The 14301-nt window shown below is 50.4% G+C and overlaps 1 protein-coding gene across 1 annotated transcript; it reads left to right on the forward strand.

Annotated features, from left to right (window-relative positions):
- Positions 1-745: 745 nt before the first annotated feature.
- Positions 746-12723, forward strand: LOC133342813 (lysozyme 3-like). The gene is made up of 3 exons (XM_061552113.1): positions 746-850; positions 10965-11102; positions 12557-12723. The coding sequence occupies exons 1-3, from the start codon at positions 814-816 to the stop codon at positions 12706-12708; spliced, it is 327 nt and encodes a 108-aa protein (XP_061408097.1). The 5' UTR covers positions 746-813; the 3' UTR covers positions 12709-12723.
- The last annotated feature ends 1578 nt before the right edge of the window (positions 12724-14301 follow it).

Genomic DNA, 14301 nt, shown 5'->3' on the forward strand with positions numbered 1-14301 from the left:
CGCCCGCAGTGGCGTGAACGGCCAGGGCATCAAGGTCACGGCGCCGTGGGGACACACTCGCGGCTCACAGCAAAAAGGGCCCTCTGTATGTTCTCGCTTTGCTCTCTGCAAAATTAATTACTTGTCAGATGAGCAAGAGAGAGAGAGGGAGCTCATTGAGCCACAGTGTATATTTGGAATGTAGACACTGGGGTAAATAAAGGAGATACATCTGAAATGGCTTTAATAGAATGCAACGTTTAGAGTATATGTCTGCTATTAATTTCCACGCAATAAGCTACTTCGTTGCGCCATCATTTGTGGCCTGGGCGCTTCTGAAAATAGTTATATAGCTCAGTGGGCCTTACCTGGTAGTTTGTTTTATATATATACATGTCCATCCAAATGCCAAATATTTCTTGCGGCAGTAATATTTAGAGCTAGATATAGGAGCACGCAGTCTAAGACTGTCAAAATCAATGATACGTCAATTTGTTGAAGAGACAATTCAGTACACAAATCTCATAAGCACCAACATACAGTCGTTGAGAAATTCAAAAAAGCGTCGTAATGTTATTTCCTAAAACCAAAAAGATACATAGCAATAGGATATTCAATAACAATGTCTTTACTCGGGAATCAGCCCAGGTGATGCTCATTGCTTAAAATGTCCCTGACCATGGTAGGCTATCATATAAAGATAACCGTGACACTATTGATATAACCTTGTGGTGTTGACAGATACACGGCACATGCGGTGTTCTGCCCGCTATATAAACCATTGCTTCAGTCATTAATCGCGAATTGCGTTGCCTGCATGAAACAAGTGGCACGATGATTGCCCTCTTCCTCTTGGGACTTGTTGTGGCTGGTAGGTTCTGTTTCGTTTCCTAGCAGTGTTCAATGGTTGGTGTTTATGGTGTCGAGAGGAGTTCTGAAAAAAACATTTTACTTGCCATGCCAGGTGCTCTGGTTTCCTCCCACGTGTATTAACACTCGACAATTTACCGAAACATCTCGGCATATGGAGGACTGCAGAGCTTGGACAATTGTCGGCGCTGGCTCTCCGTATAGCTGCTGCCTTCCCACTCGTCTATGGTTCCTCGGCGATTGTGTGATGTAATTGCATGGTCGAGGTTCCATAAACAGACTAAGCCCGCTTCATAATTTTACTATTTGAGTTGCACTGGATGTACCATACAGGACCCACCATTGTGACCTCTACTTAAAATCAAATCGCCTTTCACTTGATGCAATAAGAAATCTACATTGGGTTCTGTACATCCGTTAAATATTTATTGGCAAATCTGTACTATACTTGGCTAATTCATTAACCTCATTGTCAAATTCTTAGTTTTTTTCGGTGAAGACACGTATAAATAAAAACAAGTTAATAAAAAAATATAAATAATAAAATACAAATAATAATAAAACAAAAAAACACGAATGTAGACTGTAGCCTGGTTCTAAATCGGAGTAAGTGTACTGGCAGTTTATAATGTAGACTGTAGCCTGGTTTTTAAGCTGGTGAGCGTATTAGCAGTCTATGATGTAGACTGTAGCAATTGTTATTAAACTGAGTGAGCATACTGGCAGTCTATAATGTAGACTGTAGTCTAGTTCTAACCTGAATAAAATCAAATAAAAAACCCAAGACGTCCATCTAATTGACTTTTAACTATCCAAAAACAAGCATCGGAGTAAGGTGACAAAGCTTTTGCCGTTGCAGCACTCGCATTGTTGAACAACCTTGCAGTAATATTCTGAAGCATTTGCAAATATGATTTGTAACTTTAATCCTTTGAATTTGAATGTGCAATGTTATCGAGGGACTGTGTGTTGTTGTCTTCGTGTGGTCTGGGACTGTTCTTGCTGTTGTGTTGCCGCCTTGTTTAAACTTGGGAATTGGTGTATTTACGCAATTTTAGCTGATATACTTTATACTCTTAGGTTTTTCTTCGGTAAAGGCACGTAGGTATAAATAAGTAAATACTTAATACAGTAAATTCAGCTGTGACGGTCCCACCTGATGACGGAGACTTGTGTTGCCTCCGAAACGTCGTGATTTATAATTTTATTTATTTTATTATTTATACAAAGCTTATTCCTTATTATTTATTTATTTTACCTACGTGACTTTACCGAAAAAAACCTAAGAGTATGAATCCTTGCAGTCACGAAAGCTTCAAATCTAGAATGATATACTTTATTTATTTTATGTATTTATATTTAGTGATTGGCTTATCTTTCCTATACTTTGCACTCGTATTGGTTTTTTTGCAGTGTTTGTTGTTGTAACTTTCTGACCCCGTGCCTCTACTGGACATCTTTAAAAAAATCTTCATAGCTCATCGGATTTCTCCAGGATAAATAAATATAATTCTGATCAAACTAAACATTATGATATGCCGTGGTGCCAATATTATAATAGTAACTTAATTTGTGTAGGAAGTTGGGCAACGTTAGTGTGATTAAGTTGGAGTCCGTTATAGATGTTTGATTGTACAGGAGTATGTATGTGTGTATGTTTAACCTATTTCATATCGTACGTAGCCAACCGTGCTAATAGGAGGTGCGGGAAATCGGAGGTGCAGTAGTAAAGATATATTTGTATCATATCCTCATCCCAGAACGTCCCCTACATATATGTCACGAGTCATTTGACAAATCTTTGTAGCTGGGAAAATCCCCCAAAAAAGTCACTCGTTCTGGCAACAAAATGAACTGGGTTGGCAACACTGGACGCACGTGAGCTTGTTGGCTGCGGAGGTTCGTTCTAGATTTGAAGCTTTCGTGACTGCAAGGATTCATACTCTTAGGTTTTTCAGTAAAGTCATGTAGGTAAAAAATAAATTATAATAAAATATTTGAAATAATAATACAAATAAAATAATAAATCATGACGTTTCGGAGGCAACACAAGTCTCCGTCACCAGGTGGGACCGTCACAGCTAGATTGAGACAGTAAAACACTTGAGACAGTAAATCTAGCTGTGACGGTCCCACCTGATGACGGAGACTTGTGTTGCCTCCGAAACGTCGTGCTTTATTATTTTATTTCTATTATTATTTCAATTATATTTTTATTATTTATTTTTTTACCTGCGTGACTTTACCGAAAAACCTAAGAGTATGCGGAGGTTCGAATTAAAAGAATATATATGTAATGCGGTTGTAAACGGCCCTTCTGAGGTGCCGTCAGGGGGGGAGGAGTTAGGTCACGTGGGGGGAGAGGGGTTGAGTATAGAAGGAGGGGAACCGGAAGAGCAGGGGGAGTGACTGGGAGCCAGGAACAGAGGAAGGCCACGTAGGGCGAAGCGGGGTGTGGCGAGATCGCCACGAACACGGGGGAAGCGAGGATCGGCACCGTTGGCCAGCGGTGACCGACCCGAAGCAGCAAGGAGGCTGCAGTCAGCAGCGGGGCTGCACAGAGAGAGTGGGCAGCGGGTCTGCATACAGTGACAGCCAGAGGGTCTGCACATAGGGGTAGCAGCAAGTCTGCAGGGAGGAGGTTACAGTAGATGAAGCAGAGAGTCAGAGGGGTGAGGAAGCTATAATAGCAGTGAATAGCCGGGGGCTACAAATACAGGAGTTATAACAGAGTGCCGTGTGGGTAAAGACGTGAACCTGAATAAAGACACGAAGACAGAAAGAAGTGTTCGAGTCCTTTTATTACACTGGAGTCAGAAGTGAAACGGCATGGCGAAACAACTGAGGAAGAAGAATATCCCATCTCCGGCGTCGGCTTCATCATCGGACGACGACGATCTTCCTCCTGAGGTCGGCTTCACTTCGGCGGAGGGAGAGATCCGTGAGGGCCCGGGTGTGGAGGAGGTTGCCGCTGCGTCCGACCCATCTGCGTTGAAGGACGAAGATTTAAGATGGACCCGGATGGCGGAGCAACTGGCGACCCTAAAAACCGTCATCACGGAGTTGTGTGACCTTGTCACGCCAAGGGCGGCGTTGGTAGGTGATGGTGGTGATCGGCAGGAGCCCGGGTCGTCTTCGATGGCGCCGCCATCGACCACGCGGCGTGAAGACGCCATCTTGGGCGTGGCGCACCACGGAAGGCGGGAAGCCGCCATTTTGGGGCCGCCACGAGGATCGTCCGCCATCTTGGAGACACCGCGTTGCGACGCCTTGCTGAACTTGCCGCCGGAAGAGTCGGTGACGGACGGAAGCAGGCCAAGGAGCCGCAGTCGTCACCTTACAACTGTTAAGGAGTTCTCCATCGGGGGCGATTGGAGTGCGTTCGCTTGTCGATTTTTGGCGGCGGTACGAACGGCAAGGTGGACGGACGCCGAGGCGCTGGAGGTGCTTCCGACTCTCCTTGACGATGAGTCTGTTCGTTTTTTTCGCTCTATAAAAGCTGCGAAGAAGAAAACATTGCGTGGAGTGTTCGACGAAATGGCGGACGCGTACGAGCCACCGGATGACGCCCATCGCCGCTTCGTGCAGCGGCAACGCGCACCGGAGGAGTCGCCTGTAGCGTACAGGGGCGCCGTGCTGGAACTCGCGATGGCCGCTTACCCGGAGACGGAGCCTGACCTGCTGGAACCTCTCATCTTGGGGAAGATGTTAGAGTTATCCCGGGATCTGGGCATTCCTATGCCGGCGTGCGGTCACGAGAAACTCACGTCCCGGACCGCGGCCAAGTGTTTGGACGCCCAGTTCAATCTCCGCCGCTGGAAACAAGTCACGGCGTGGACGGGCGGTCCTGTCGTCGATGGGGGGGCCGTAGGGTGGGACCCTACAAAGGCCGTGTACGTGCCGGATGCGACCGGCCCAAAGGAGCTGTCGGCCGCCTCCACTCCGTGGCCGGCTCGAAGCGAGCCGGGGCCGCGGGCTCCGCCGCCGGCGCGGCCACGTCGGGACGGGGTGCCTGCTGCGCGCCGACCCGACGTCGACTGTTTCCGCTGCGGCCGTCGGGGCCACTATGCCAGGGACTGCTGGGCCCGGGTTCCGGGGCCGCCCCAGCAGGAGGCCTCGATCGCGGACGTCCCAAAGAAAGACCCTCCGGCACAGGCAAGTCGGTGCGCACCAGACACCCGGCAAGGCCTGACACCTCACTCATCGCCGTTGTTGTGCGACGCGGATGTTCTAAAATATGGGAGGCCAGTATCTGCGCCTTGTCGCTCGATAACGCAGTGGCGTAAGTTGGCTCGGCGGGTTGTCGCGGCCGCTACAGGTTCGTCCACTGTACCGGGGTCGATCCAAGGGGTGGACGTGCGTATTTTGGTGGATTCCGGGGCGTCCGCGACCATTATTTCGGATGTCATATTCCATCTTTTGAACATCCCACCGGGGGCCGTGAGGCCGGCTTACGCTTCCTGCATCGCTGCGAACGGGGGTAGTATGGGCATCGTGGGACAGGTGGACACTAATATTTCTATCGGGGGGGTCTCGGCCTCGGGCGTTGTGTTAATTTCGAGGTCCCTGGCGGTTCCTTGCTTGTTGGGCACGGATTTTTTGGCTAAGATGCCCATTTTAATTAGAATCAATGAAAATTGCATTGAACTGCCAGGGGGCCGCAAATTGGCGTTTTTACAGTCCACCTGGGGGCGACCGGCTCCGGTTGCCCAGGTGCAGGCGTTATCTGAAGTTTCAGTTGATATTCCACCTGGCTCGCAGATGCTCATTCCCCTACGATACCGGAAGCCGGTTCCGGGTCGGCAGAGTGCTTGTGGAATTTTGCTGTCGCCGTCCGCCGCTGTTACGGGCGGATTGGCACTGGTGGGGGCGCAAACCATTGTCCGTCCGGATCAGCGCCCGTTTTTGCAGGTGTTAAATGCGACTTCTGAAAGCGTGTGTGTGCCGGCTGGTACCGTTGTGGCACACGCCACTACGGCGTTTACGGCTCAGAGTGACATTCCGGACGGGGGGCTGGTGGGTGGTGTTTCACACGACGGAGGGGTGGACGATCGTTGGATCGCCGAATTATGTGCGGAAAATTCGGCCCTTTCCGCTGAGCAGCGTTGTGCGATTCATAAATTATTAGCGAGCTATTCCGATGTGTTTAGCTCGGACGATTTGGACTTGGGACGCACCTCGCTGCTCTCTCATCACATCGAAACGGGGGACGCGGCCCCTATCCGCTTGAACTCGCGTCGGATGAGTCCGGCTGAGCGTGAGCACGTTCGAGGGGCAGTGGAAGACATGTTGAAAGCGGATATTATATCTCCGTCTAATAGCCCGTGGGGTGCGCCTGTCGTGTTGGTTAAAAAGAAAGATGGTAAATTACGATTTTGTGTGGATTTTCGGAAGTTAAATAAAGTGTCGGTGGCAGATGCGTATCCCCTGCCGCGTATGGACGATTCTCTCGACGCCTTGTCAGGGGCTAAGTTTTTTCAACGCTAGATCTCTCTTCGGGCTTCTGGCAGCTTCCCCTTGACGAGCCCTCGCGGGAAAAGACAGCGTTCCGTACGCCGCAGGGGTTGTTCCAATTTAACTGTCTGCCGATGGGGTTGAATGCAGCCCCTGCCACCTTTCAGAGATTGATGGAGTTGGTATTGACGGGGTTGCAGTGGGAGACATGTCTCATTTATTTAGATGATATTATTGTCTTCAGCCGCACATTTGATGAGCATTTATTGCGGTTGGAGGCCGTTTTTGCCAGAATGCGTTCTGCTAATTTGAAATTCAAGCCTAAGAAATGTCATCTACTGCAACGTTCCGTTCGATACTTGGGACATATTGTTAGTGCGGACGGGGTGGCCACGGATCCAGAGAAAACTGCGTGTGTCCGGGTTTGGGCAACCCCCGCCACGGTGGGTGATGTGCGTCGGTTTTTGGGGTTCGCCTCATATTACCGGAGGTTTGTTCCGAATTTCGCTACTATCGCCAGGCCTTTGCATCTCCTTACTGGGAAGGGGCACAAATTTGTGTGGGGACCGCCGGAGGAGGCGGCGTTTCGGAGCCTGCGCGACCTACTGGCTACTGCGCCGACGTTGGATTATCCGGATTTTGAACATCCCTTCATTCTGGATACTGATGCGAGTGACACCGGGATTGGGGCGGTGTTGTCCCAGTCAAAAGGTGGTGTTGAGCGTGTGGTGGCGTACGGGAGTCGGGTTTTGTCTCCCGCGGAAACTCGTTACTGCGTCACTCGCAGGGAACTTTTGGCTATTGTGTATTTTCTCCGCCAATTTCGACCGTATCTGTACGGTCGGTCGTTTATTGTCCGAACGGACCATGCGGCCTTGCAGTACGCTCTTAAGATGGACCAGCCATCCGGACAATTGGCGAGATGGCTGGACACGTTGCAAGAATTCTCCTTCCAAATTCACCATCGGAAGGGTGTGCGTCACGCTAACGCGGACGCACTGTCCAGGTTGCCGCAACAATCCCCTTGTGCGTGTGCGTCGGGGACGCATAGGTGTGGACCGGCTCAGCCCCCCCCTCAGCCTGTCGCGCGGGCAGTGGATGTTCTCGAACCTCCGCTTACACCGGGACCGGTTGAAGGGGGACCGGCTGACGGGATTTTGCGTCTTCCAAGGTCTGTGTGGATTCGGGAGCAAATGTTGGACGATTCTTTGGTGTCGTTACGGAAACGAACGGAGAAGGCGGGTAAGGAAGTCGGTGCGGGTGGTAATTCGGAAACTGCTCTCCGAGATGGGTTACTGATGTGGAGGGAAGGGATACAGGAACACTGGCGTCTCGTTGTGCCTGCGTCATTGCGCTATGAGTTGATTAGATCTTTGCACTGTGACACACTTTTACACCTGGGGGTGCAGAAAACCCTATTGACGCTGCAACGAGACTATTATTGGCACGGCATGACGACGGATGTCGTCGGTCACGTTCGCGCGTGTCCCGATTGTGCCCGCCGTAAGCCGCCTAAACATCCATATGTTCCGCCGATACAATCGATTAAAGTATCTCGGGTTAATGAGTTGGTGGCGTTAGATATTTTGGGACCCTTTCCGCCATCAGCTAAAGGAAATAAGTATTTACTGGTGGGGGTGGAGTACCTCTCTCGCTGGCCGATGGCCTGGCCCTTGCCTGACCAGTCAGCGGCGTCTATCACGGACACCTTTCTATTTGGGTATGTAATGGACAAAGGGGCTCCGGAGAGGCTCCTTACGGATCAGGGACGTAACTTTTCGTCTAAATTGTTGGGGGAGGTGTGTGCGGCTCTTGGAACTAAAAAGATACGGACGTCCCCCTACCACCCGCAAACGGATGGTATGGTGGAACGGTTGAATCGGACTCTGTCCGCCATGCTGTGCCATACAGTCGGGGAAAACCAATCTGATTGGGATTTGCATATCCCTGGGGTGCTTTCGGCGTATCGCATGACGCCGCACGCGGCTACTGGATACTCGCCGTTTTTCCTTATGTACGGCCGTGAGAACGTGCCGCCGATTCATGACCAGTTGGGAACCGGTGCGAGGGGGCCTGTTAAGCCTCTTCCTGAGTATATTAAGGACAACGTTCGGCGTGTCGCTGAGGCGAGGGAAAATGCCCGCATGGCTACTGCCAAGGCTCAGGCCAGGAATGAGCGGTGTGCCCGACGTTCAAAGGGGGAGTGTCCCTGGAAAAAGGGGGACCTGGCCTGGCTTCATTGCCCACAGGTGCGGCCAGGTACATCTCCTAAATTACATCGACCTTGGCAGGGTCCGGTCCGCCTCATTGAGGTTCCCAACCCACAGTCGGCGCGTGTTCAGGTTGGTGCACGGCGTTGGTTCGTGCACACGTCCCGGTTGAAGCCATACATTGCCCCACGGCCGGATGCGTCATCTCCCCAAGTTGCCTTGCCGGGGTCTGTTGCTGCCGACTCGCCCTTGCCTGTGTCTGCTGACCTTGCGAGAGCGCCTGTCGTACCCTTCACAGACAAGCCGGCCGTGACAGCGCAGGGAGGAGGACCTTCCGCTTGTGGGACGCCGACCGGAGCCGCAGAACCCACGGGACCTGCAGCTCTTCCTATCCCTCCGCGGACGCGAGTACGGGATGTTTCTGGACGCGAGCGGGACAGTGGCGGGCCTCCAATGGCGACGGAAGAACTTGCGCCCGTCGCCCCTAAAACCCTTCCACGTTCCCGCTCGGCGGGTGGGCCGCCGACCGTCCGGGACGGCCCGGCTACCCGTACTCGCTCGAAATCCCTCACGTTTCGTTAGATTGTGTTGTGTTGTGTTATTGTTATAATGTTCTTCAATGCTTCGTGTCTTTTTGCGTGTTGGCCCTTTACACCCGCATTGCTTTTCAGGTTGCAATTCAGCCGAGGTCGGCTGGATTTTCTTTAGGGGGGAGGGTGATGTAATGCGGTTGTAAACGGCCCTTCTGAGGTGCCGTCAGGGGGGGAGGAGTTAGGTCACGTGGGGGGAGAGGGGTTGAGTATAGAAGGAGGGGAACCGGAAGAGCAGGGGGAGTGACTGGGAGCCAGGAACAGAGGAAGGCCACGTAGGGCGAAGCGGGGTGTGGCGAGATCGCCACGAACACGGGGGAAGCGAGGATCGGCACCGTTGGCCAGCGGTGACCGACCCGAAGCAGCAAGGAGGCTGCAGTCAGCAGCGGGGCTGCACAGAGAGAGTGGGCAGCGGGTCTGCATACAGTGACAGCCAGAGGGTCTGCACATAGGGGTAGCAGCAAGTCTGCAGGGAGGAGGTTACAGTAGATGAAGCAGAGAGTCAGAGGGGTGAGGAAGCTATAATAGCAGTGAATAGCCGGGGGCTACAAATACAGGAGTTATAACAGAGTGCCGTGTGGGTAAAGACGTGAACCTGAATAAAGACACGAAGACAGAAAGAAGTGTTCGAGTCCTTTTATTACATATACATTAAGGGAGCTCTCAGGGAATACTCACGTCTGGCGGCGTTGTCAGAGGCGAGTGCCTCCCTCAACTCCCGGTTCGCAGATCGTTTTTCTCTGCTTCAAATAAAGTGACTTTTGAAAATATAACAATGAGCTGCGTCGCCATGGCGTTACACGTATGTGTGTATGTTCGTAGGATATTCGTAGGGTCTCAAGCTTTGATATCCACGGATATGAACCGCAAGGGGAAATGAGTCATTGCACCTTTGGACGTGACCTGGGAAGCAAAATCATTAGCACTGTGATTTAGGTGTCCGTGTGGACGTGGTTGGCAAGATTATTGTCCCATGTACGTATGTTGAACTTCCTTGCGTACGTAGCCAACCATGTTAATCGGATGTTGTGGGGATGAGGGGGGAGAACAACAAAGCGGCCATCCATTTAGTACGTACGCGTGGAGGGGAGACGGGGGTTAACCCAAATGCGTACGCTTGCGTATGGGGGGGTCTACTGACAATGTACGTACGCATAGGAAACTGGGGGTGGGGGGTGAAGCCTCGATAATAATTTGTCTACATTGGCCTTCAAATGAGTTAGATAGTCCGGCGGTGGACTATCTGTTTGCTTAAACACGTTAATGTTATTAATCCTTGATCGTTTCTGCGTGGATTAAATATGGGCTGTTCAATAGGATTGGGGGGGGGGAGGGTGCGTCAGGCGTACGTACGCAGGTGGGGGGGGGGGGGGTGTACAGGGAGGGGGGGTCAAGTTTTTACCGATTTTTTGCGTACCTACTTAATGGATGGCCCCAAACGAAGCACAACAAGCGGTCGCAATTGCGAGGTTGATGGGCGATGCTCGTATTGTACCGTGTGTACAAAGACTCCCTAAAGAAGTCCCTCACTGCTTGCTGCATCGATCACCGTCAGTGGGCAACACAAGCAGCTGATCGCAACTCCTGGCGGCACACAGTCCACCAGGCCACCTCCTTCTTCGAAGATACCCGCAGGGCCCGTATGGAGGACAAAAGGAGAAGGAGGAAGAACCGTGATCCCTCAGCACCCATCCCAGATGAGACCTTCACTTGCAGCTGTTGTGGCAGGACCTGCCTGTCCCGCATAGGCCTCTTCAGCCACCAGCGTGCCTGCAGAAGACGTGGATGTCCTTCCTAGATCTTCGTTCGCGAAGCCAAGCCATGATGATGATGACCGTGTGTACCCCCCCCCCCCTTTTAGTGGGGGCTGACGTCGGCTGCACGAGCCAAGGGGGCCAGTGCGTGGACTGGCGCAACTACAAGTGCACGGCTGGGGTCGCCACGGGTCTCTGCAACGGGGACGCCAATCGCCGCTGCTGCCTGGCGTGCAGCTCCACCTGTGAGTGTCCCCGCGCGTGGGGACACTCAGCGAGTCGAAGGGGCCGTCCATAAATGACGTCACGCGATTTTGGACGATTTTTTTTACCCCCCCCCCCTTCGTCACACGGCGTCAACAAAAAGTCAGACCCCCCCCCTCAAAGATGACGTCACAAAGCTCTGCCCTCCCCCCCAAATAAAACTAAAACATGCTTCAAATCGCTTTAAACTATTGTCATTGTAGCACGTATTTAATGTGGCGCTGCACTTTATTTTAAAAAAAGTATATTTAATTAAGTAGAACGTGTTGTCTATATGTATTTAAAGTTGCGCATTTTGATGTGACGTCAATTTCTCAGCCCCCCCCCCCCATCGTCACACATCGTCACAAATGTCTGACCACCCCCCCTCCTAGGTGCGTGACGTCATTTATGGACGGCCCTTAACATAATACAAAAAATACAAATGCCATAACCGTTGACCAGAATTAACAAGTGAGCGTATTGGCGGTACATCGGTGGTGCCGCGGGGAAAAAATGAAAATACAATTTTAAGGCCATGATTTTTTTTTTTCTCGCGATTCGCAACCCCAGGTCATACAACCTTGCGGGGTGGCGAGTCAAAATCAGTCCTCGTGATATCAAAGCAGTCGAAAGACGAATGTCAGTTACACATTTTGATTTGAGACTGGTTTATGAGGACCGGTGTGTTAAGCTGCACCGGTGTACCGCCAATACGTCCATTTGTATTTGTTACATGTTCACCGGATTGTGTAAGTTTAACCGGTAAAAAAACCAAAACAATTGTTAACTAGAACTGAACCCTAAAAACTTATCGGGAACCAATTGCACTGTAACCGTTATTTCCCCGGTTTCGGTTTAACCCGAACCGATGAGACAAGCCAACGGTTCAACTCCCAGCCCTCTGTGCCATGAAAAGGTCACGGATTTGCTGATGCCCAGCCTCCCTTCGCTATTACTCAGAGGCGAATAAGGACACGGTACAGATCGTGCATCACCATTAACCTCCGCACACTAACGTACAAATCCTCCCCCCCCCCCTAATAACACGCTGTATTGCGAGTCCCAAATGGAACTAAACAGCATGAATTTGCGTGTACCGCAGTGCCGGATTTATCCTAGTAGCACAAGTAGCTACATATGCTATGGGCCCCGCACTTTCAAGGGCCCCGCGCTAAATATTTTCAAGCTTTTAATTCCGGTTCAGTGATTCTGCACTTGCTCTATTACTATAGTACTATACCGCCTTCAACTTTTATGAACGACTGGTGTTTAAGGTTAGCGATTTGTCGTATTATCCGGCTGTACAGCAAATAAAAAAAATACAATGACTTCACTATGCAAGTAAAAAAAAAAGTAAAATATTTTTCTATATTTAGGGCCCCTTTATAACATATGCTACAGGCCCCGCACTATCTTCATCCGGCACTGATGTACCCGCACGTTACGCCTGCAGGTCTTTCCAACGAGCAGAGCTGGTCGCAGAGCGACGGTGGCTGCACGGGCAGTGGTGGCACGTGCCAGATCAACAGCAACTACTGCGCTGGCTACTACGCCAGCGGCAAGTGCGGGGGCCCCTCCAACCGGCAGTGCTGCCTCAGTGAGTGACCGCTCACCGAGCAACCCCCCCCCCCTAGGCATCCTCACGGTCACGAGGTGAACCCGACGGACGGGGCGTTGGAGCAAGTGGGACGATTACCTTCGGTATATGTGCAGGAGAGCGGCGAGTAAGCCTCGCAATTAGGCTTTCGTGGGTTGACTCTCCAACACACAGGTGTGCTGAACGAGTAACGAACTGGCACGTTTTGTTAACGTGGCAAAACTTACTCATTGGCTGTGTCGGGCGGTGGCGGGTATAACGACACATTTATATTTACGCGACCGAACACGAAAAAAACCCCTCTATTATGAAGCGAGTAAGATCGCCAGACATTTACAGCTGAGCCCCGTGTGAGTCTTCAGAGTGATTTGAGGCTGACCCGGGTAAAGAGCCGTGGTGATATTTGTAATAAGTATAACCAGTAAAAACAAAGTTTTTCACTATAAATCCTTTATATGCGTGGCGGCTAGAGTCCTCTCGTCCTCTGGCTTGAGATGGCTGCCACCTATGGGTCAGATGATTGTCTGCCAGTATTAAGCAATTGGTAATTAAATATTTAATTTGTTTTCCCTAAACAGTGTAAAATTTTGGAAAAATGTTTTCACGAACATTAATTGTCTCGCACAACGAGTCTGTGTGCAAAATGTCAGCTCGATTGGATCACGGGAAGTGGGTTAAAAAACGACCGAAAGATTTGCACGGTCGTAAGCAAGCAAGCAAGCACGCAAGCAAGCAAGCGAACTTAATATAAAGGATTTAAAAACTGCTTTTGTTTCTGGCGTGGTTTCAACGACATTAATGTTTCACCTTGCTGACACGTGCGTTCTAAACGGAGGCACCCAATTATGTGACATATACTCCATGAATTGCAAATGTGTTTGGTGTGTTTATTTTACATTTCACTCAGGCCATGATTTAAATGCAGTACAATTAGACTAGTTTTCATCACAAATACTGGAGCAGCCTCACGCTGCTGTAAACATATGGCAGGATACAAAGTGATTGCCGTTAAAGGATTCAAATCCCTTCCCATATATACAGAAACACTTCTCATCCTATTGTGCGTGCACTACAGGACACCTTCCCGTGCACTGTATTATTTCTGTTGCACGAGCATTTGCGCAAGCAAGGTGCTTGGATGTGGTCTCCTGAAAGCGATTACATCTTCCTCTTATCGGAGTTTTTGTTCAGATTAGAGGGAGTGGTCCAGAATTAGTGGCAAATTCATCTTAATGCTTGGGAAAAAGGAATACAATGTGTGAATAAACACAAATAACTGCATGCGCCCATAGCCCATCCTCTCATCAAATTGTACGAGGAGTTTGCGTGAGTACTCTATCATATGTGCCGTGCTGTTTTGCTGCTAAAGAGGTAAATACGCCCCCTTAAAATCACGCCACTGTGCAATTAATGCGCACACCCTTGATCGAAGCCCATGCTGAATTCTGGTTAAAACCTAAGGGGCTGCATTGATAAGAATGTGCAAGCACATCCTGTACCAAAAAATACCCAATCACTGTCATCACACGGTGGTTGTTACATCGGATATATGATGCTACACATGACAACGGTGGTGAGTTTTTTGCAGCCTGTATTAAATG

This window comes from Lethenteron reissneri, chromosome 16 (assembly GCF_015708825.2).
Source record: "Lethenteron reissneri isolate LAM-NWPU_2019-01 chromosome 16, ASM1570882v1, whole genome shotgun sequence".
In the NCBI taxonomy this organism is placed as follows: domain Eukaryota; kingdom Metazoa; phylum Chordata; class Hyperoartia; order Petromyzontiformes; family Petromyzontidae; genus Lethenteron; species Lethenteron reissneri.